Below are 24,881 nucleotides of genomic sequence, written 5' to 3' on the forward strand. Positions count from 1 at the left end.
TACTACCATCTTGCATTACTTGAGGGCTACCATACACATAAGATTTTTGAAAAAAAGGTTTTGTGGGAATAATTCATATTATTGCTTGTATTATTTGTAATATTGAGAGCAGACCATACTTCTGAAAAAATTATGGCAAACCTTTCCTCAACTATGTGTTCCAACAGCAGAACTGGAATGTTCTGTGTGTATTTTCCTTGCCTTTTGGTGAGAAGCATTAGACCAGCTTTACTTGGCTTCAGCTCTGTTTCCCTGATAGTGTGTTCCTCCAGATGAGCTGAGGCACAGGTGGTTGTTTGCAGACCTGAGGTCTCTGAGGGTGGCTGCTGGGTCTGCTTGGTCTTGCTATGGCTACCTGCATCTGCTGACCTGAAACCTGGTTCCTACTTGATGCCAAGGAGTTGGAAGCAATGTGAGGTCTTCTGTGTTTTGGGCTCGCAGAGCTATACTTCCTGTCCCAATGTAATTTTTTTTTCATTCTAAAAATCTGCTTAGACTCTCAATATAAGGAAAATGGGAGTTTAGGATGAATTTTTGTCTATGAAAACTAGTAATATAATAGAGAATGTTGTCCCTCATCTCTGGAGTCAGCTTGTGTGTATTTTAGTACATGTCCACTTTATATCTCTGGATATCCTGCGTATGAACAGGTTTTGAGTCCAGTTGATCTTCTTAGGCTAGATTCTGTTGAATTCTTCACAAAATACATAATCTAATTATTTTTAAAATGTTGGTAGGGGGCTTTCTGGGAGGACAGTTTTCAACTGAGTATGTATCAGTGTCCCTTGTGCTGAGCCATGTGTTGAGCACGCTGGCAGGAAGGAAGGGAGGTGTGTGCACACATACTTGTCATTACTTTTGCTCATTTTAACAGGAAACTGTTTTTGCTGGAAAATCTTAAAGGTACTGTGTTGGAAAAGTTGCTCCTCTTTGCTGTGCTTAGTTTTCCAATTACAGAATCACAGAATTATTGAGACCTGAGATCATCAAGTCCAACCTATGACCTGACACCACCACATTGGCTAGCCAATGGCACTAAGTGCCACATCAAGTCTTTAAACACCTCTAGGGATGGTGACTCCAGCACTTTCCTGGGCAATCCATTCCAATGTCTGATCACCCTTTCCATGAGGAAGTGCTTCCTAATATCCAATCTAAACCTCCCCTGGTGCAGCTTCAGGTCATGGCACTCTTTATATCAAGATATTTTGACATGAAAAACTGGCTTTTAGAGTAGACAAAGTTTTGCATTATTTTATTTTAGTTAGAGTCTGTGTGTTTTTAGGGTACTGTAATGAAGAGTCATACTTTATGTTATAGACAAAAGCCAGGGAATCAGTGTTTGAGCATGAAGTAAATACATATATGCCCAGCAGTATATTTTGCATTAGGCACTTTTTACAGTGAACAGTAGTGTTTAAGAAGTGGGTATGCTCTTGAATTAGTAATGACACAAATTAGCATCTATGTACATGATGAATTCTTCCTGTAATGTGAAGAACTTGTCTTTTCTTTTTTTTTGGGAGAGTGCGGCAGGGAGCAGTAGGATGGTTATAAGTTTGTGGATTTTTTTTATCTTCTGGTAGCTTGCATATCATAAAACTTTTAAGCTTCTTTTTGGTTACAGTTAAAGCAAAAACTAATAAATGTGGTACTGTAATATATGAAAGACATTTATGAGACAAGCTGGAGAGGGAAAAGTTTTATTAATTGGTATATTTTCCATTATAAATACAAGGAGATGTTAAAAGAGATTTACATACCACATAGCTTCAGCTGATCTAATTCGGTCTCAAGATGTGTTTGGGAGAGACTGCTGTGCAAATCCTGAAAAATTAATAAAAACTAAAAACCCTGGGTACAAACCTTGTTCAGCCTTATTCTGGGAAAAGCAGTGTATGTGATTTTCCTTCTAGAAGAGAAAATAAATACAGCCATGGCTGTGAGAGCTACTCTGTGTTGAAACTTGGCTGATTGGTGAGGAATAACTGTACAGAAAAGAATGTTATTTGCCACAAAAGGCTCCTTTTATTGACGAACTGTCTCTGTGCCTCCCTCGAAGACTGAGATCAGAGCAGAGCCTGGAACAGAGTCACCATCTAATTGGAGCTTGCTGAGAAATGTCGTGCCTTTTTTTTTTCAGCTTGGAACAGTACACAGAGAATAATGTAGCTCCAGGGTAGCAAAGATTATATCCAAGTTTTTTCCAGTGGCCTAGCCAGACCTGAAGGAGTTTACTCTTCCAGCCAATTGCCTCCTGAAAGCCTTCCAATTTCCAACTTTCTTTTCTTCTCATAATCACTGTTAAAAAGCACTGGAATGTCATCATTAGCATTTGTTCTTAAAAGAACACTGCCAGTAGTAACACAACTGAGAGGCATTTTCATTTGGGGTAGATGAGTTGCTGCTTACACAAGACATGAAACACTCTAAAAAGGTGCAGATAAATCTTGTGGTCTAATACAGGTAAATCTTCATGTTGTGATTGGTTGATGTTTGAATGGCATGAGCTGAAACTTCTAGTAGTGAATCTCACATCTTGGAAGCTTTTGTGTAAAAGCAGATGCATTTATTGGTATTATTCAGCAAAATCAGCCTGTACAATTCAGTCTTGTTTTGGCTTGAATGCTATAAAATCTTATGAATAGAGAGCATCCCAGTTTTTGGTTTATTTATTCATCCCCATGGATTATTTTAGTCCCAGTGCTTGCAACATCCCACATTTTAGAGATATTAATGTAGAGAAATCTCAAATGGTAACTCTAGAACTAGGTTTAGTCATATGGTTTTCCAAATGTAAGATTGTATCATGGCTCCTTCGCATAAATCATGATAATTTAAAATAAAGTTTAAGAAAACAGGTAATAATGGTGAGAGATTGCTTTCTTCAGTCTTGTGTCTGTGCGTTCTGTTTTTTAAAGTAATCTTTGGGTTTTTTGCTTTATTTGATTCCTGGCAGATGAGGGAGATCCTCCTGGCTGAGATATAACTCTTATGAACTCCTGAGTGAATTGTAATAACATAGTAATGTTTAAGGGAATATTTTCATTACTGTAAATTTAAATAGCTACGTACTGTTAATAGGGGGGAGCAGCCCACCAGAGTAAAAGAGAAGCATAAAGACACAAGGTGCAATGAGACTTTTGAAATTTATTTTGGCAGGTTTTTCTCAGTTCAGTGTTGGGGAAACTTATCTCCCAGTCTGTGCCTGGAAAATACTGTTTCTGTTTCTCTTCCTCCAGATTATATTAGCTCATTCGTACCAGGCTGGTGCACTGAAAGCTAGAGCAGCTATAGTAATAACATCTCAGGTGAAGGTGGTGTAGAGGAGGGTGGCACAGCCCTGGTATGGTGGCATGGAGCCCCACTATTCTCCACCCACGTTGGGGTGCACCAGAAGCACTGCCCTTGACATCTCCACCGAAGCCTTCCCTTCTGTCACGTCACCTGTGCTTCCCATTGCTGTTGTTTTCGCTTTCAACAGGCTTCCGGAAAACGTGTAGGGCTTAATCAAGCATTACTCCTGGCTTACATTCTTTTAATTTTTTGATAAGCAACTTTGTGGCATTTTTGTTGTTTTCCACCCACCAGGCCATACCAGGTAGTTGTCAGTGGAGAAAAGATGGCAAAGAGGTTAACTCATTGGTGTAACGCCTGGTCAGCTGCAGTTTCCTCTCTGGCATGTGCTTGACGGGGCAGTGCTTTTCCTACCGAAGCTGCTTTAAGGAACTCAGAAAAAATAACCTTCAGGGAAGAAGAAACATGGACTAATCTCATTTTGAAGTGTATCAGAGTCATGAAACAAGTATGTGACACTGTCTCTTTCCTTAATGATAGGAGAGGTTGTGCAGTGGTGGTGATAGCCTGTGGTTCCAGAGGTAAGGGGAAGGAAGGAAAGTAATTTCACCAGATTATTTCAGAACTGTTTAAGTCTGCTACAAGTGTGTTACTCATTTTAGACTTCAGTGCTTTCTTGAATCCGCATCAGAGCTTTGGCAGTGAAAACTCATCCAACTTTCATTGTTCAAAAGGAAGGAAATAACATCTTATTTTTCTGATAGAATCAGATCTGCTCCCTGCGCTGCAGCCCACGTGCACTGTTATAAAAGCAGCGACTGTGTTGGTTTTTCCTGTTTGTGTCACAGCAGAAGCTTTGGTGCCTGTTGCTCAGAAGTTAGTTACTACAGCACCCATCCTTCATCCTCTCATGCTGTGTATTGCTGTCTCAGTAGGCTCATGAGTTGAAGACACTTTTTTTTTTACTTAAAATTTTGCCATGAAAGATTTAGTTTCGTCCTTTTCTATTTTTATCTTGCTTAAAGTATTCTGACAAATCTTAAAATGTGGCTCTTTCTGAAGAATTACAGCAGAGTTTGGTGCGATTTTAGAAAGTTTATAGATGTGCCACTGCGATTTGCTGAGGTTTTGTGTTTAATAATTTGGATATTGCTATTTCTGAAGATTTTATAGAACTTATTCTTAAAGCTCGTGGGATCATCTGTTCTGACTTGCATATGAATTATAAGCCAGTAATTTGCATGTATTTATTCTTAAATTGAGCCTAAATGCTCACGTTGGATTAAAGCTTAAAGATGTTTGGCTGAAACAGTCTCCTAGAAAGGGACAAACATCAAAACAAATTTAGTTCCTTGTGTATGGAGCATCAGAGCCTAATTATCCTTCCCTTTTTTCATCCAAATTTATAATTAAGGTTATTCTGCTTTCATTTGCCACTGGTTTGGTTATGTGCTAGATTAGAGAGAGCTGTCAATGCTTTTTCTTTCCCCCCTGTGAAGGTACATGTGAACTGCAGGTGCCTAATAGCTTCCTTTTTCATGAGCTAAACAGTTTGAACTCAGAGTCTAATTTGAAGGCACTTTCTGCAGTCCTCCAGTGATTCCTGTAATGTTCTTCTACACTCACCTGAACTTTTTTCTTATCCTTTAAAAAAGTGCAAATTGAGCTTGTATTCTATATTTTTGGTCTCAGTAATGCTTTTTAAGATCATGTTTTGAGATTTAAAATCTTGCCTGGGCTTTAGCCCAAGTCTGTAACCAAACTGTTTTACAGCTTGTTTGTTTTTTTTTATGACCATAATTGAAGGCAGCTACTGTGGCTGTAGGAACTAGGTTTCTCATTGTGTACAGGGTGAATCTCATGTGATTATCATCTTCTGGTGTTTGTCTTAAACTTCAATGCAGTTATGTACCAAATTAAGTTATATGCAAAAACTTCTTTTTCCTTGGAGAGACAGTGAATTTATTTCAGTGTGATAAATCAGAATGCCCCTTATAATCACTGATATTTTGGCAGACTGCTAAACAAGGAAGAGAATGCAGTCCAAGGTATATTTATATGTATTTGTAAGTTTGGTCTTGCCCAAATCCTCTGAAACTGTGAATTCTGTTAGACACATGATCTCTTAGCTGAAGTATAACTGAGGCTGGCTTTGCTTTACCGAACAAAAAATTACATTTGATTTAAATATGCACATCTGTTTAACTGGAAAGAAAATCTACAGAGAAAGTTTTTTGGTTTTTTTTAGACTGTTTATGAGACAGTAACTTTTTCTTAAAAGCTAATTTTGGGGTGCAGGGTAACTAATAGAAAAAGTACCCACTTTAAATGTTTAAATGTTCTTTCTTTAGAGTAACAGTGTGTTGCTTCTGTGAACTTAAATCTCTGTCTTTGATTATTCTATTATAAAATGAGTAAATCTTTCCTATTGTGGCTATTTTTTATGACACTTTTCAAATAGTAGAAAGAACTGCAGATAATACTAAAGATGTATGAATATATAATTTTCTTTAGGATGGAAGTAATATTTTGATGGACATTGCCCTTTGGTGATGAGTTACTAGTTTCAGATAGGTGTCTATAATTTGATTTCTTTCTTCTGTAACACAGTTTCATTTGTTGATGACAGATTTGTAAGAATTCTTTGCCAAATTGAAAAAGACTTTTGTTTTCAAGTTGTACAATAAATTAAGACATCTAAGATCAACCAGAGACTGAAATCTTACGTATTGTGATGCTTCATCCATTCTAATGGTCCTGTATGTCAGCAGTGGTGGCATGGAGTAGCATGGTCCCACGGGTGGCCTGTGGAATGCTCTTATTTGCCTAATGTATTTCCCTGACAGAGCTGGGAGTGGTCTGTACCTGGGAGCAGGTACACAAACAGCACCTTCTTCTGACCATGAGACCCTCTGCTTTTCCTCAAACGGAGGTGGGGACCCATCACCTCTTAGCAGCACTTGTCTTCTTCTGGCTACCTTGTGCTGGGTGACCTACACTGGCAGGCTTTCCTGCTCCCTGTGCCCATTTTCTCCTCTTATTTTCTTGCAGGCGGTTAGAGAAAGACAGATGGATGTGTTTGATGGCTGCTGTTGCTGGGGAGGATGTGAGAGAAGGGATGTGGAGAGAAGAGGATGTGTGGTGCTTTGTGAGGTTCAGCGGTAGAAAGGGCCACTGCCTGGGAGTAGGTAGCTGCTTCTCCCAAGATGGTTCAAAATTGCTGGTCTTGCCTTTGCAGCTGCTGAGGTTGGATATTACTGGCCTTCTTTCAGTTCCTGTCTGATGAACAACAGTTTATCCAAGAGCCAGTGCTTTTTGGTAGTTCATGTTTTTTTTCAGAGAGTTTTAAGTCCTCTGTTGGTTTACTGCTTCTGCATAATAGCTTTTCATAACACAGGAATCTTAAATAGTTGCAACATGAGTGCAAGATGTGGCAATTGGTTTTCTGTTCTTTTCAACCCTGCAAGCAGACTGTAAGGATGTACTAGGTTGTCACTACTCCTCAAGCAGATAATTTTCTAGGCCTGAAGGAAAGGTATGCTTGTCTGTTTAGGGGAAGGGTTTTGTCAGCTGAATTCAGTGTAATGTTGCTGATCCTATTCTGTTAACTGAATTTGCACTGCTGTACTTTAAAAGATTTGCAGAAAAATTATCTGTAGTGGTTTTAAAAAATTTGCATTTTTTGTTTATGGTGATGTATTGTGCTGTTTAATAAAAGATGAAGAGGATAATAAAAGACAACATCTTTTGCCATTTTGAAATTCTGGTTGCCCTTTACTTAATGAATTGCATTCTGAATTCAGCTTAATGGAAAAACTGTCCTGAAATGAAAAACAATTTTAACAGTACTATCTATCTCAATGGATGATTTATTTTTTTTTCTTCTCTCTGTCTAAACAAGATGCAGAATATAACAGAAAAAGATTCTTTCTAATTCACAGTTCTTTCATGTCAGAACTCTGAGTAGTAAGATGACCTTCCTAGAATCTTCTCCAAGCTTGGCTGCAAACTGTAATTTCTGGGGAAATAAAAATAGCTTTACCTTGAAATCCCTGTATTTCTTTTTCTTTGTGGTTTTTTATAATAAAAACAGTAAGCCTCCTTTTCAACAAGGAATTGCTCTTTTGGGTTTCTCAGTTCTTCCTGGTGAGTAGAAAGATGATGTTTATTCTGGGAGTTATGTCCAGGTACCAGCAGGATGTCAGGCTGTTCACTTCATGGGCTGCAGAATGCAGGGACATGGAAAGGACACCAAGAGACCGTAAAGGCAAAGAACACAAATAGAAAGTACAGTTGAAGAGATGTGTGTGGTCAGGAGAAAAAAGCAGGGAAGTGGAAGACGTAGTAAATTAGTAAAGGGAAAGGGAGAAGGGAGTATGGTGTTGGACAGGAGATGCTGTGGACAGAAGAACTGGACCTCTGGGCAAAAAGAATGTTTTGTTTTCCTAAGACCTGGGTCTTAATTTCCAGTTTTGCTGATCTGTGACAGAAATATGGAATGGAAGTGAGCGAAATGTAGAGGCCTGGGATAGTCACAATGTATCAGCTCATATGTATTCTCGCAGAAATGCCTGCATCACATGCTAGAGAATGTGTATCTACATATTAAGGGAGTGTCAGGAACTAAGGTTGAGACAGATTTTTACGATTTTCTTTCTCTGTCAGTGGCTGTGTGCTTTCAAGTGAATGCAGACATAGAAGAGTTTTGACTAGTGGAGTGGAATTTGGGAACAAATAAATTCAATGGATTTTAACCTCAATAGAGAAAATAACATTCACAGAAACTTGTATAAGCTGTGATAGATTCAAATAGATTGAAATCTTTAACCTGGTAAATATTTTTAAGGACTTTTTTTTTAAGAAGTTGTCACAACAAAATTAATTTGTGAAGTATCAAGAAAGTACCAAATTTCTGTATCTTGACCATTTAAAACATTCTGGCCCTAGACTTATTTACATTCAGCTGCAACAACTGTATGCTTTAATAACATCTAATCTTGCAAATCCATCTATCTGCAGATGGTCGTGTATTTGTTTTATAAGACTTAATTCTTCTATAATTACATATAACAGGCCATGCTCCTGTGCTTAGCAATGGCTTTGGGGCATGATAGGAAGAAACTGGTGGTAAATGGATAATTCCGGACTTCTTGTGCACAAAATTCTCAAGCTGCTTTATCTGTTTTAATCCAAAAGCAGCCCTTAATCTGCTGTTATTATCTGCTATTAATCTGTCTAATCCCAGAGATGTGTAGGTGCAAAAGATTTGTGTGCCAAAATAAGCCACTTGAGAAGAAGGATAAAAAAGTGGGCATCAAGATGGATTTTGTTTTACAACAGCTGCTTAAGTATATGAACTTGATCTATTAAAAATAATGAGAAAATCTGTGTATGCTATTGGATAATCATAAATGTTTTCATGCTATCCTTTATTTCTTTGTTTCCAGATTTGAACATGGAATTCAACCCATCAGATCATCCACGGGCCAGTACAATATTTCTCAGTAAATCACAAACAGATGGTAGGTTACTGAATTTATTACAGTATTTGATATTGTAGTTATCTCTAAACCCTTTATTAGAATGCATGTGGTAGTATTTTAATATATAATTCCCCTCACAAAAAAAAGGAGCTTTTATAGGCAGCATGTTAAAGTTGAAAGAAGTGACACCTTTAGTTAATTACTTTGTCAGAACTGTAGTAGAAAGTGCAGGTTTGAGTCCTATCATGTCCTGAAATTGTAAGTTGCAAATAGTCACTGGATCAGAACTACAAATATAGGTAAATCCAAAATACTATGTGAAACTGGTAGTTTTTTTAAAACTCTGAACATTGAGCCAACTTCTGGGAAATGTGTGAGGAATGTATGCTTGAGAAAATGCCTGTTTATATTAGTTTGAGAAGACAGTTTCCTCCAATATAGCTGATATTGTAAATGAGCTCAGTACTAGATTTTAATAACAAAACAACCCACCCAAACATCCTTTGTTCTTCTCTCATTATGAATTTTATATAATCATGTATTTGGATATTGTAATTTTTTTTTTATTAATAAACAAAATGATCCCTCTGGAATTACATCTATTAAGCAAGCCTCTTGATAGAGTTAGTAGAATAGAGGCCATTTACTTTGCCTTTTTCATTCTCTGTCGGACATGTATGACATGTTGTTTTAGAAGTAGATGAATAATCAATGCAAAGCACATCATTTTATGCCAAGACTTTCAAAGTAGTTTCTGTGTGGTAATTCTGACTGTTCTGTATTAATTCTTTGTCCTCCTTTCTGCTGCTTATAGGTACCATTTTTTATTTACATAGTAAAATACAGTGTCAAACACATCACGTAAAAATAATGTAGTTTTCACTTACTGTGTATTTTTTACTAATTTTTGAGCATGACTAGAACAAAGAGGATATACATTTAGTCCCTAATTGAATAGTGATTATGTAAGTGCCTCTTTCGCCCTTCAGATTGTCCTTCTGAATTCAGCCCTGGTTCTGTCAATGCCTTATTCCGCGATTTATCATTCTAATCTGATTTGGTAGTCTATAAAATTAATATGGTAATATTGCCATAGTACACTGTATTGTTGATTGATTATGAAGATATGTCTGGTTTATAGGGTTTTTAAATAGTTTTTTGATACTGTATAATCCCATACAGATACTATATGTTTCTTGTTAACAGCTTCTTACAAAAAAAACCCCAAACAAAACAAAAGCCCCAGTCCAAACACTAAAATTTTGACCGGGCCTGATAATAATTCTTACTTGTAGTAATAGCTGTTAAATTATTACAGTATGTAGTTAATTATAAGTATTTTATTTAATGATAGTTTACACTTATACTAGAGTTGATCTATGAAACTTCATGCTAATTAAAGTAATATGAAGAACATATTTTTGAGTGAGAACAATGAATTTAGTGAAACAATATAGAGACATTATTAACAGGAGTGTAAGATCTGTTCACTTCTCTGTGATCATGGTGGAACAAATCTGAAGCCTGTTTTGTTTGTACAGAGGAAAAAAGATTCTGGAAACATATATCTGTTGATGTATTGCCAAGAACTATCCCATTCTGGTGGGACAAGTCACAGTAGTAACGGTTTTGCTTGTCTGTACTTTGTGGGACCAAGTGAACTGTAGGAGTTCTCACACTATTCAAGGATGTTGCCTAACACCAAAATGCAATAAAATGCTTGTTAAGGGGAAAATAAGGTTGCATAAGGTTGCATTCTGACAACCTCCTGTGGAGCCTAGGGGACTCCCAGTACTTCTTAATTCAGTGTGGGAGGGGGAAAGCTCAGCTGGCAATGTTGAAAACACCGAACTGGGGTGTGTAGCTGCCTCTCTCCATTACCTGTATAGTGTTGGGCTAGCAAACCTTCTTGTTGACTGTGAATAAAAATATTTCTATAGACTAGAACTGAAGAAATTTAAAATATACATACTGGAGAGCTGAGATACATCAAGACTCAAGTTTTCATCCAGAATTTGGCTGTCACTCTTGAGTGTTCACCTTGTGTTTCTAAAAGCAGGAGAGAACCAAGTCCATCACTATGTGTTAAAGTGACTTAGCGATGTTACTTTCAGGCAGTTCCACATTTGGCTTTCCAGTAGCCCTGTAGTTTTTCAGCCTCACTGGTAATCTTGTAGCACTGTCCTGGCATAGGAGCTGTGCTTGAGCGGCTTGTGATCAATGTGTGAATGAAGAGCAATGAGCTGATTACCCCAAATACAATGAGGCAGGACATGGAATCACTGGATATTACATGGTCTGATGGTTCCATTGTCCTGTGAAGACTGAATGCCATGCTAAGCATCTAAATCTGTTCTGTCCCTCTTAGTAGGTAGGCTGAATGCATCCTTAACTACCTGAGAGTTCAGCACATCTGTAGAAAAGTTGAAGACACAAATATTAATTCAATTCCTAATGGAAGTAGCTTTTCTAAATGTTTCCAACTCTTTGTGGGAATTTTCTAGCTGCTCAATCTTGTATTAGTAATTCTCCCTGTTTAGGGAGCTAATAAAGAGTATAATCTTTCATGTCTACCTTCTGTGAGTGCTTTAAGCAAATTCTCCCGTTTGCTGAGTTTGGCCTGTAAGCAGGGGGATTTAGGTGACTGAAAAGCTGTGCACTATTTAGTGTGTGGTTGTGGTTAAGCCAGGGTTTCCAAACATTAGCACTCCAATAATGTAACTTCCTTTCCTTGTAAGAGCAGGAGGGCAACGGTTGCCACATTAGGGTGCTGGTAATGGTCTTTTCTGAAAGTGGGTTACAGTTGTCCAGCTCTTCTAACTTACATTATGCTTTACACTTTCAATGTACTGGCAAAATTTTGCAGTATCAATGTAACAATGGGCTTCAGACAACAAGGATTTTGAAACTGTAATAAGTAGTAAATAGAAGTTAAGTAAGCTGTGCTTACTCTTTGTTAACTGTGACTAGTCTCCTGTCTCATAAAACAAAAAGAAATTATTTACAAACTCCCAGAATCTGAGACATTTTTACAATGTAATCCTCAAGGATTTTTGTCTTTGATCCTAAGATGGGTAACATTAAGGTAGTCTATAGAAATTGCATAAATAAAGTTTCTATTACAGCTCAATGAAGAATACATAAACATATATACACTCATGTATGTATGTGTGTATGTGTGTTTTCTTATTCTTTCCTTTCAGGATAATGTATTTTCCTACTACTTCAAAAGCTCAACAGTAACAATTGAAAGTGCCAGCAGAAATAGGAACAGGTCATTGCCCTTAAACTGAAGAAAACTAAGACAAATTTGGCAGCATCTCAGTTTCTGGTTGAAGAGTTCCATTCCAACTTTAAAGTTTCAAAATGTTAGAGAGAAAGTAGAAGCTTAATTGTTTAAACTGACTAAATCTGTTCAGCTTCATTTCATCAAAATCCCATGCTTGAAAGCCAAAAGCCTGGAGCTGCAGTTGCAGTTAGTTTTGTTGTTTATGCTACAGAATTACGGTTAGTTATAACACTGTGGTCTGGTCTGCTGAAGACCATACTGTTCTGGGTGAGCACTGCAAAAAGTCTTTTAAAGGACTGAAGTGATGGAGTTACCTCTTTACAGTCATTTTAGCTTGTCAGAAGTGGCCTTTTGCCTTGTGCAATAATTGTCTTTCCCTTGTTTAAAGGGAGGGCTGAGATCACAAAAGTGGTGACAATATGGGTTTCTGCCTTGCCCAGTTCCCTATTGGAATATGTTCTAGAAAGAGTAGGGCCTTATGCTAGGGCTGAGTGGGCCAGAAGCAAGAAACAGAGCTGCTGCCTTGTCCCTCATGGGAGAATCCAGGCTAACTGAATTTCTGTTACATGGGGAAAATGAGAAAAAGGAGGTCAACGTGGTGCTTAGAAGAATGTGCAGCACAAGTAGTGCTTGAGGAGGGGGAAGGGAGTGGGTGTGTATAAATACATTAATATATTCTTCTGCAGATTGGAAATAGCAAATGGCAATGAGCTGTGAGTGAAATTCCTGCTTTGATAAATAGATTATTGTACTTTCATGGTGAATTGAATAATATTATGGATACAAGGGAAAATGCAGAAGAGAAAAACCAAGGTAGGGGGGAAAAATGTGATGAAAACAGAATTTGTAGTGCTTATGCAGGCTGTCTTTATAAGGTATTTGTCCATGAGAACTTGGTATGTGGTATAATTTTGATTAAAACAGTTAAATACTGAACTGTGTTCACAGTTTTGCAGTTAATAGATGTTAATTTTCATTTTTATACTTAACTAAGTTTAAATGCAGCTTAGCAGAATTGTTTACTGCCTCTACATTGCAGTATTCAATACTAGACAAATCTTTTGGCTGTTCTTAGAAGTGAGTATCTATCAGCATTTTGTTGTTCTCTTTAGATTGCTTATGTCCTTGCTGGTGATAAAAGCAGTGTGTGGAATTTAAATGTAGGTCACTGTTTTAGCAGGGTTTTAAGAAGTTTATTTACTTGACAATCAGAATTTTCCTGCTGTTCCTGTTTAATTCTGTTTCTTGTACAATGTCCATATTTGTGGATCTGAGCATGTGCTAAGTGACATGGCTAACATCTGTCATGTGTGATTCTCCTTTCTGCTCCCTGGGAGGAAAATTATGTAAGGATTTTTAAAAGTTTTTTCTTATTTTCTTTTCATTTTATGTCTGCATTGAACACAATTATTTATTAGTATTCACACATGCAGCCTTGTTTATTTGAGATTGCTTGCTTATAAAAAATCACAAATAATGGCTTCTCATCCAACAGGGAATGGACAGGCTGTCCCACCATTATAAGCACTCTTATTTTGCTAAGTGCATTGGGTTGCATAGCTTTTATATCATGGTGCACCAAGGTGCATTTAATCACCTACAGCATGAAACCATTATTATTTTAACCCTGCAGTTTGATTTATGTGTTAGTTGCCTCCAGACTTGTATCCTAAATGCTGTGGTATTTTCACTGGAACAGAGCTCCACAGGCTCTCTATGGGGTGAGTTAATTGGGAAAATGCTTTAAAAAATTAAAGAGTATATTTCATCAGCTGTAATAAACATTTGCCTGACAATTGAGACTCTATACATCTATCTTCCTTGTTGTTGCTGTTTACTTTCTGAATATTTTGACTAATTGTGGCTTTGACTTGCATCCCTTTGCTTGTTGTGGCTCATTCATACATGCCAAAGTAATATATTTTTGTTGTCACATCCGACATAAGTAATAGTTTCAGGCTTGAACCTGATCGTTATAGAAGGCAGTGGTATAATGTATATAGTTTCAAGGCTCCTCTTTGGGAGTTAGTGCACAGTAAGCTATGATGAGACTTTGCTCACTCTGTAGCATAGCTCTTTAGGTGCTTCCATACCTGCAAGGTGGTGTAGGCCACTTTGCAGCAAGGTGCCTTGCAGGAAGGCACTGGTGGCTCAGGAGTACCCACCCACACAGAGAACTGGTGAAGGATGGCTAACCCATTGCTCGCTTGGACAGCAGCTTATTGCATATTAACTTTCCCATGCAGACCAACACCTGGTGAAGTACCCAAATGGATGGGAATTTTAATCCATCACCACTCTACTGAGCGCAAATGCTTTTCTGCATACAGATATATGTGCCTTCTGTTTTTGATATATAAATACACTTGGTTAGTGCAAAAGCCATTATAATGTTGCACATAGATAGTTTCCTGTTCTTTTTATTATGAATGGTATATAAGAAGCTTACTCGGGAAAAATAGTCATGTAATATTTCTATCATATTTTGTGTTTTTGCAGTGAGAGAAAAACGCAAGAGTCTCTATATAAACCACGTAAGTGAAAATGCCTCGCTATGCAGCTTTCTCCTTGTTGTCTATATTATACAGTAAATAATAGTTATCACACATGATTTCCATATTGGTGAGGGGGTGCTGGTGCTTCAAATGTCTGTTCTGCGTCAGGATCCAGAAGTATAGGTCTCGGCTACTGAGTTAGTGGAACAGATCCATTGGTTGAAGACAGTATCGTGCTCACAACCAGTGTGTGTAGGTAACTGGTACCTGAGACAAAGAGCTGCACACATTACTATGATTTTAAAAGTTATTACAAAAACTCTCAAAACTTTAAATTACATTTGTCTGCAAGTTTGCTTTGGCAGAGAGCTGCAGCATTTGGTATTTACACAGAGGTTCTTAAGTGTCTGACCAGTGTTGATGCAATGTAAATGTGGATTGACATGTGGTATATGCTGAGTATGAAGATGAGGTCTTGATATGCTTGTGTACCCTGGGCATTTTTCAGTTAAATTATCTTCTGCTTGAATTAAATTCTCTGTGAAGCTGAGAGCAAATATCTTGCAGCCTGTTTTGGGTACAGGACCAGGTTCTTTGTCCCCGTTGGTATTGTTTGTATTACTGAAGCACCTGGAACCAGTGCGGTTCGCAGTATGTTAAGTGTTATGCTGAAAAGTCTGGAGTCACGCCTCAGTAAAACCGAGGACGGAAAGAATTAATTGTCTCCCAAATGGTATTTGCCTTTAGGGTGAAATGGAGAGAAGTTCTCCAACTTTCTCTATCTGGTTATACAGGCCATAATTTCGTTAATAATTCTTAAGCTGGTACAGCTGCTGGAAGAAGCAGATGTGGATTATAGCCTCTGCATCCCTTTGTGTTGGAGAGAACATTTGTGCACCTCCAGGTAAACTGGATTGGGGCATGAATGCACAAGTTCTGCACAGCTAAAAGCGAAAATGGATCTGCCCCTAAATGTGATTCACTTCAGTGCTTCTCCCTGTAGAAAGAGAGGGAGGCACAGAGGCAGGAGTGAGCTGCTGAGCAGCAGCATACAAGGCAGGACTGTTTCATTTGTTGGCAGAACTGGTTTGTGCTGAGTGTTTCTGAAAATACTGCATGGCTTCAAAAGCAAGCTGAGAATTCCAGTTTTGCAAGAGTTAAGATTTGAGAAATAATGAGATAACTGTGAGGCTTATAAAAGCCTTAAAGTTGACTCCATGAGGTTGGCACATATTCTCAGTGCTTCTCATCTTCTGTGCTCCCATAAAACATTTCCATTGTTTACAGCACATGTGAGAGCAGTTTGGAGTGCAGTTGGATTGTTATAAAGTGACTTGTAAAGGTGATGCACTGGGTTCCTGTGAACTCAATAATGTGTGCTCAGTAGCTTCTAGTGTGCCTCAAGCTTGGAATGTTTAATGCAGAAAAATAAATATTTAGATGCTGCAAAGCAAAGTATTAACTGAGTTTATGTGACAGACCACTTTGTGTTACAGATGAAATTCTCATGTCTTCTGAATTTGTTCATGTAATGTAAAAGATGAGTTCTCCACTGGTCAGTCTACAAGCGTATTCCTCTGGCAGACTGAGCAAAGATTACTATTACAAATGCTTCCGGAAGCAAACTATTGCAGACCCTAGGATAAAACATTTTTTAAGCAGTGCTGGAGCTGTTGCAGAAAACAGAAGGGTGGTCATATAACTGAGGAATTGTGTTGTAGGGAGCTCAATGTAGCAGCTTCTGCAGTTGGTACCCTAAGCAATGTACCTCTTTCTAGTTTCTATCATCATTCGAAGCCTTGGCTAAGGTTGCAGCAATGTAAACTTCCCCCAGTAGTCTGGTTTACTGTTACCTTAAGTCTGACTTGCTTTATACTTCAAAGTAGTTCTTCTGAATTACAAAGCTAAAAATAGCTTTATGAGGCTGAAGTCCTTATTGTGGTTTTCTCTGTGTGTGTCCTTACAAGTCAGTTAAGTTTTTTAGCCAATACTCATAGATAAGCTATGTTTTCAAATGTGGCCTATGATATATGAAGCTGTTACTTCAGCACACCTGTGCATATTCATCCACCACCTCATAAATATTCAGTTTGCTAAAGCTGATGCACAAAACTGGTGATCATTTTTTAACTGGTTGCTGTGGCCTTTAACTGGGAACTGTGTTTAGGTTTGTAGACTGCGGAGAACCATCATCATTTTCTGAGTCTGCCTTGTTTGAAGAAATTTTAGGAAACAGTTAAATGTAACAATTTTGTGTGAACATTTGTAGGTAGTATTTACATGATAAGGAAATGTATTATATACCCTATTCGTTTATCAGTTCTTTTCCAGTATTTTTCAGTGTGTGCTAAAGTGCATTCTTAACAGGAGCTATTGCTACTCATCTGTTTCCTTGTTGATGTGAAGTTCTGGGTCCCTACATATGCTCTGGAGGAAACCAGCCAGAGAACATAAATTTTGGAGCTTTGTTTTGTCCTCTTTTTACAGCAACTCACTGGAATGCAGCACTCTTCTCTTTTTTGGCTTTTCAATAACATAATCTCTTTTTTCTTTCTTTTGTAAGTCTTCTATACTTATTTTCCTTTTGTGACATATAAGAAGGATGAGCAACAAAATATTTTTATCCTTTTGTTTGCTATCTTACTGGTTATTTTACAGGCAGAGCTGAAAATCTCTCAAATGATCAGGGTGGCTGGCTAGCAAGAGAAGTATCGAGGAATGTTGTGCTTTTTCTTCCTTAACTGCTTGTCTAGTTTTGTGTAGTAATAGATGAGAATAGTAGTTTATAGAGTTTCAAAATGGTATGTATGGAAAACATAATTTTAATGAATTAATAGAAACTCTTTTTCGTTTAGAAATGCACTTTCTCGTTATAAATACCACTGTTCCTTTCTTATCTGCTCTTGTTTGTAGAATATTTTAATTGGTTGAATAGTTTCCTTTCATCCCCAAATACAAACAGTGGGTTCCTGCTTTGATTTATTATGCTTTATCAAGGGCTGGCAGTTGCCAACTTTCAGATTCACCTTGTCAGTAGGTGTGATGGAAGAAGCCAGCAGCTGTTCTTTTTTTGGGGTGGGGAAGGCAAGGAGAAAGGAATTAGTGGGGGTGACAGGGTGCTATGGAGAAGCTGTCATCTCTCGGTCTTCTCACAGAGCTGAGAAAGACAGGCAACAGCTTGGAGATGGTGCTGGATCCTTTGCATAACTTCTAGCATCCTTGTCGGTGCTGGAGGTTACCTGCCTTCAGGGTACCTGGTGTGTTTGCTTTTTTACACCCTATTTTCATTTCTAAGCAGTTGCAGCACACTTTACTTCCAGTTCCTGTTGAACTGGCAGTTGTTTTTTTTGTGCTGCTTGAATTCTGCTTCAGTGTGCACTTGTCTCTTCTTTTAATCTGATTAGTCAAGCTGCTGAGGGGGATAAAGATGCAGACTGAGATAGAGCCGTTTCCTTTTTCTGAGAGAAGAGATTGCATCAGTGTCTGTGCCTGTACAAGGATAGCAAACAGGAAGACATGTTTTATGGTTTGGGGGGGGATGGTTGGAGAAAAAGTGAATTTTTTTATTATTGTTTACAGTACTTAGTTCTTTGTCCTGGGAGATTATTGGGGTTTTTTTGCAGGGGAAGTGAACAGGGCAGAAGAGGTAAAAGTTGTTTTCTCCATCAGGTTTTTGTAGTAGTTCTCCCTTTTGGACAAGATGAAAATGGTCTGCTTGCTGAAGTACTTTCTTCTTGATAAGATGCATTCTTAAAGTTGAATCTGTGTTTATGAGCAGTAGCACCCAGTAAAAATAAGCAATATTTTTTGTATATTGGAGTATTTCTGAAGGAAGATAAAATGAAGGAAAAGAGAAAGAAGATAAAGGGGAGTAATAAATCTCTTCTGTATTTATTTGTTTTTTTTATTCTCAAGACCTTTCATCAGCTTTGTAGTAACAGCTGCCTTTCAGCATTGCCTAGTTTAGGGATCTGGACATGACTTCTACGGTCTGCTACTTGGCAACTGGATGTTTAAATCCCAGCAGACTAATACTGTTTTTATCATTCCAAGTAGAAAAGCTAACATCTGTGTGTAGACCAAAATTTTTTCAGCATCCTGGGGAGAAGTTCCTGGGCATCATTCATGTAAGAGCCCTGGTTCCTCCTTCAGTGATTCTAATCAGGAAAGGCTTCTTCCTAGTGGCAGTGCTGCTGATAGGGACTAGCAGAGAACGGGGGTCTTTTGCTATATGTTGTGTGGCACAAGCAGTTTTGTCGTTTTTGCATGCTTGAAATAATGTTGCTCCTCTGTAGCCCCCAAATTTTCCTGTCAGAGTAGAAATGGAGGCTGTTCTACTTCCCAAATGTTAAACTACACGTGGTTGATAATAAAACACTTTTAGCTAGTGATTATAAGAGTAAATATGGTACATGCTGAAATGGGAACATAGTCTAAGAAGTGCTTTAATCCGTGAAAAGCATAAAGCACAGCGTAAAATGTGAAATGTTTTTGTTAAGTGCCTGAGGCTGGCTGTTGTAAAGGTTTGTAATTGATGTCCAAATTCCTTAAGATATTTTAATTAACATTCCTTACTCAAAGAGAACAACAAGAGAAACTGGAAGATAGATTAGAGGCTTCTCAGATGCTCTTGAAGCTTTCCTGTAGATTGCTTAATCTGATCTTTGCTCCTCTCCATTGCAAGATCACAAAAAAATTGTTCTAGAGGGGGCCTTAACAGGCCATTTAGCCCATCTAGCAGATGCCTTATACTGATGCCATCCTTAACAGCTGCTGGTTAAGACACTTTTTCGTACTTCAAATAAGTTAGAATCAACAGGTTCTCTTTAATGGCTTACTTAAACTTACTGTTGAAATACTTTTCCAGTGTTTTTCAACCCCTTGCTTCTTTTCCTATCATATAGAATGAAGACTTTTACCTCTCCCATCAGCCTCAAGACAATAAGTTATAAGAAATGGCAAACTTCTGTAGAGGGAGGAACAAAAAATAACTGTTGAGGTGGAATGAGAGCACACAGGAACGTTCTTTTACAAAGTTGCTGTGTAATACTTGCTGTGCTGGGAGCCTGGTAAAGTCCTTCTGGTCAAGTTGCACAATGCTAGCAATTGTAGATTATGTAAATACAGGCCTTGGAGCTACTCTTAGTGTTCAAAGAAATATTTAATCTTTTCAGGTTTGTAAAACAGGGTGCTTTATCATTGGTTAAGTAGAGCCAGTGTGTACTGTAGGGTAGTTTACCAGTAGTTGCTGAGCCCCCATGAGCTCAGTGGAATTCTGACATAGTTTTCTCTAGTTGACATCAGGAAGGACAAGCTTTGAGAGCTTTGGAAGTGTAGATGTAGTTAGTCTAAGGCATCAATTTGGAACATTATCAAACATTGATGAGACTAATCAACTGAGGCCAGAGTTGAATCATGTCATAGACTGGTCAAATGGGTATTAGTTAAGAGTGGTTGGACTGGATCTTTTTTTGTCAATGTAGAGGTTGGCAGGGAAAGGTAAGCATACAGTGGTGAAGTTTCCTGCAGTTTTTTTTCAGTTGAATATACCCATGTCTAGCCACTAAATGTAGACAGTTGTGCTGTAGCATCGAATTATGCAAGATGAAAATAAATGTAGAGCTGTGCAGAGAATTGTGTTGCATGGCTTGACTGATTTTAGAAGCACTTTATTGGCCTGTAAAATCATGTTTCTTCTGTGAAAAATGTTGTCAGAACTAAAACATGTCCTGAAGCAACATAAGATCCCCAAGATAGGGACCTCCCTTTTCAAAGTCAGAAGTAGTCCTGGTATTTCTGCTGGCTGTTGTAATTTGGCTTCATGTGTACTTGTACATGCCAGTTTTGCCTATTAGCATTTTGGCCAGCCTCTACTGCCTGCAAGCTAATGGGCACATCTCCACAGATGGGTTCAAGCAGGCCTCAAATTTTCCATGAAGGACATACTATTTAATAGTACCTTTTAAAGTTATGTGGTAACTCACACCTGGGTTGATGGAAGAAGAGAGAGTACTATCATTATTTAGGACAGAATCTACAAATTATCTTATGACTGACAGGTGCAAAAGAACACTGAAAAAGGCTGAAGCTCCTCTGCCAAACTGTGAGCTGACTGGCTGAAGGCCAGCTCAAAAGCTGTACAAAACCTGTATAGCTTCATTAGGGAAGTGTTGCACCCAGATGCACAAATCCTGCTGAGCACCAGGGCAGAGTGCCACACTAGTGTGGCTAGAGGGCTTCCAGGGCAGAGATGGCTGTGATACTCCCCTGGTCGATTCTGAGCATGGGGTTTGGTCAGCACACGTCCATCCATTAACCATTTCTACCTCAAAACACCCTGAAAAGACTGTTTTAACAGAAGAAACAGTAACACTTTCCCTTTCCCCACAAACTTTGGTTTAATTTCTGAGTGATGCTAAAATGAAGGCTGAGAGAAGTTAATCCTTGTGTGTATTCTCATTGTGAATTAGTTAGGAATTTGTTGTGATTCCTTTCATAGCAGGTACATAACAGCAGCTCTGCAGAACTTGTAGGATTTTGATGGCAAACTAAACCATTCTGTTTCTTATAAGATATATTTTCTGAAAGCTTCAAGTAAATAATATTGTTGAAACATGCTAAAACAACGGTGATTTGGAAAGTTGAAACGTTTCAGAATGAAGCTTGGAGAAAAAGCAGTGATATTTCCTTAATACTAGCTGTGCAAAGAGAAAAAAACTGCTGGTTTTAAGAGCTAGAAACACCTGGTATTAAATTGAATTTTCATCTCTTAGAGCTTGCTTTGTAACACATGTAAAAGCTTAGCAAGTTATAAAGAAATTTTTTCCATTATGCATCTTTTTCTGTAAAGAAAGAAATGCCACACACCAGCTATTATGTATTCATTGTAACCTGTATTTCCAGCATTTCTTAATGAATGTCTTTGTCTGAAATGAGAAAAATAGCAGCTGCTTCTGGAGTGAAGAGCTACGAGTCTGCTCCACCAAAAGAATCATAAAATGATAGAAATTTGTTCCAGAATTAATCTCAAGCAGTTGTTCAGTCTTGTTTCCTGCCTTAGAACAACAACTTTCAGTGATGGAGATTCTATCACTGCTTAAGTCACTCATGCTATCCTTGCCACTAGGAAGAGGTGATAGTTTGGGGTGGGTGATTATTTGCCATCATCTCCTCTCATACTCTTATTTTTTTGTACTTTAGTATACACGTACTCTTTTTTATCCTATCCAGAGGGTCGTGGAGAACAACATTCCCTTCTTTGGAACTGCCTTCAACATGAATTAAGGCAAATATTGTTGCTTTGTTCCTGGAGAAAACCTATCTGGTCTTTCAGTTTTTCCTTCTAAATCAAGTGTTTCAGTCTTCTGATTAATCTTGCTGCTCTCTCCTCTTGACTCTCTGAAATTAATTAATCTTTCTTGAAATATAGTGGCCAAGACTGGACATAAAATTCCATCTGAGTGAAGTAGAAGAGTGCTCTACCCTGTTGTATACATGGTAACTCTGTAAATCCTATAGTATGTGTTTATGGTTTTTATTTTCATAAGAGAGACCTTTGAAAGTTAATGTCAACTGCAAATTCAGTAAAAAATACCTTGATTCTGTTACCAAAGTTGTTCCATAAGACCTCTGTGGAATGTCCCTTCTTTCAGCCTTCCAATTTGAAAGTGATCCCTGGGTAACCAGAGCATAGTTTTCAAAGTAATTTTTACCTGTCATGTTTTCCTTGTTATGCCTTTTGGGAATTTTATGTGAGATGAAGTCAGACGTCTTTCACAAGTTGAGAAGCATGCTACTGAGTCTCACCTTGGGTACAGAAATATTACAGTATTGCAAGTTAAAGTGCACTTAAAAGTAAATCTCACTTCATGTGAATGAGGTGCTTTTAATTTGTGAATATTTGTAATAGCAGGGATTGTCAAGGTTCCACGTGTCCTGTACTCAGTCATGTTTTCATAAGAAGATTTACAAAAGGAGCTATACCAGTCCTTTGTTTCCCCATGTCAGCATTAATAGTGGGACAGAACCTGAGAAGATCTCATTATGTTAGAAGTTTTGGCTGATTTCTTCAAAGGCTCTATATTCTTTCTCAGCTCATCTGATTTTTTTACTTAGAGCCTTTCTGACTTGTCTAAATGGAAGATTTTTGTGATCAGCTGTGATGGATTTGAAATGTGAAGACATTGTTTCCTGTACAGCTTTGGGTGTGGATTTAGCCCATTGGAATGGAGACAGAAGAAGATTTCTCTATAGGACATTGCTGAATACTGAGGTGATGCTCAGCAACCTGTTTTGTCCTTTGCAAAGATGGAAAAGACTCCTGTGCAGCGTTTTATGGATGTTCAGAACAGCCTGTTTGACAGACTGTGGGACTTGAGACATCTTCCTGCTTAGTCAAGCTAGAATATCAAACTAGGGTATTTTCCAATATTTTGGAAAAGGCAAGAAATCTGTTAGCTGGTATGCCATATGCCTGCAGTTGGACATCAGAGTAGAAGCTAGGAATGTTGATCTACCAAGAGGTTAGTTATTCACATGGCACAAATGTGTATACGTATACAAGATAGCAGGTTTGCACTTGGCACCATTCTCCAGACTGGGAAAGGTACCCCTTCCTGCCAAGTTGTTATGAACAGAAAATGAGGCATGAGACACCACACATTTTTCTGAAGTGTGAACAGCTCTAAGCCTAATGAAGTGTAATGTGGGCTGAAAACCATGGAGAGTTCTGTAATGTGGTAATTTCAGAAATAAGGTGTGTGGCTCTGATTATTGACATGTATCAAATGTTAGCGTGTTGTTTATATAAGAAAATTTAAATCTGATAGTGGTGTTGCTACAGAGCTGTTTTCTGGTTTTAACTCATGCTTGCCTTGAATGAATCCAGTCTATTTATCTTAACCTTTAAACCATGTTGACACTTAAATGTAGAATTAAAACTTTCCATGTGCCTCTCCCTTTCTTTCAACCACTAAACAGTCTCATTTTCAGCTGGTTTTAAGTTGCTTTGCCTTTATCATGGCTGTGGAAGGTACTCAACAGACTCATCCAGAAATTTGAACTAAACTGTGATAAAATAAAAGCTATAACACCAGTCCCCTAGTAATTCTCTCTGTGTACATCAATGCAAGATAATACATTTTACATCATTAATACTTCCAGTGCTTCTAAATTTTCTGTTTGTTGCCTTGCTTGACATACAGTAGCTTGGAAGGCAGATGGATTGTGAGCTTCCAAAGTATTTCAAAGTACCTTTCCAAACTCCTGCAGAATTTTTGAGAAGGAATAGTTTTAATTTTCTCTGTATTGTTTTTCACTTGAAAAGCAGTTCAGCCTGCAATTTTATTGGTCAAGTGAGAGATCTTGATAGAATTTCTTGGTTAGCTGTCAAATAATTTGAACATAATGTCTCTACAACTGTAACAGCTTCAGAATAATTACTATTTTTTTAATTAACAGAAGACTTTGCATGTTCTTTCACTCATAGGTGGGAAAAATAGAAAGATGACTCAGATATGTAGATTTTACCAGGAGTCTATTCTATATCTAATGAATGCTGCTGAGAAGTCTGCTGTCTATGGAAAATGGAACATTAGTGAGATGATGGAGTGCTGGCACTTGTAACAATACCTGTTTTGGAAATTAGGCATGGGAAATTGTACTGAGGTAGGAGTCACAGGACTGTAGCTTAGATACTTAGTTGCTCTTAGCTGGTAGGTGCCTGTGGATTCCACCAATGGTATTTGACATTGGTCTCTTCACTGAAACCCTGGAAATTACATTAATTGTAAGGCAAATTAAAATTTCCACATTGATGTGCCAACTGAATGTTAAACCTATTCTGTTGTAAATTAAACATGTCATTTGACTGGTCCTGACATTACTGACACAGGGTCTTGGTGAAGTTACTCATTAGTGTGGGCAGAATAAGCAAAAGTAAAATCAAAGAGCATTAATGACTGTGATCACTATTAGTTGATACAATGAAACTCTTAGACCAGTGGAGAGCTGCCTGCTCTAAACAGCTGAAGGAGAAGCCCTATCAACAAAAAATCTTCAGAAATAGTAGTGTTGTTGAATGTCATTTTGTGGCTGAGCTTTTCAATGTTTTCCTACAGTAGTACAGGAACAGGATTGAAATCTGTTGGAAACTTTCTGTTAAGAGATATTTTTCTATTTTTTTGCATACCCACTTTCTCTTACATCCTTTGATCAGTTTTCTTCCTGTCTAATAAGCAATGTATTCTTGACAAATAGCTTTTTTTTTTAATTTTTCCTAGTAAGTTTTAGTGATTTTAATAGTTTTACTGTAAAAAC

General features: G+C 37.9%; 1 protein-coding gene across 1 annotated transcript in view; it reads left to right on the forward strand.

Moving 5' to 3' along the window:
• Nucleotides 1-24,881, forward strand: part of CCNY (cyclin Y) — a 128,713-nt gene that overhangs the window by 73,151 nt on the left and 30,681 nt on the right. Inside the window, exons 3-4 of the mRNA XM_010006990.1 lie at nt 8,745-8,819; nt 14,569-14,603. Of these exons, the coding sequence (XP_010005292.1) occupies nt 8,753-8,819; nt 14,569-14,603 (102 nt within the window). The 5' untranslated portion in view covers nt 8,745-8,752. The remainder of the gene's footprint in view (nt 1-8,744; nt 8,820-14,568; nt 14,604-24,881) is intronic.

The sequence above is a fragment of the Chaetura pelagica genome, unplaced genomic scaffold (assembly GCF_000747805.2).
Source record: "Chaetura pelagica isolate M959 unplaced genomic scaffold, ChaPel_1.0 scaffold17, whole genome shotgun sequence".
Lineage (NCBI taxonomy): Eukaryota > Metazoa > Chordata > Aves > Apodiformes > Apodidae > Chaetura > Chaetura pelagica.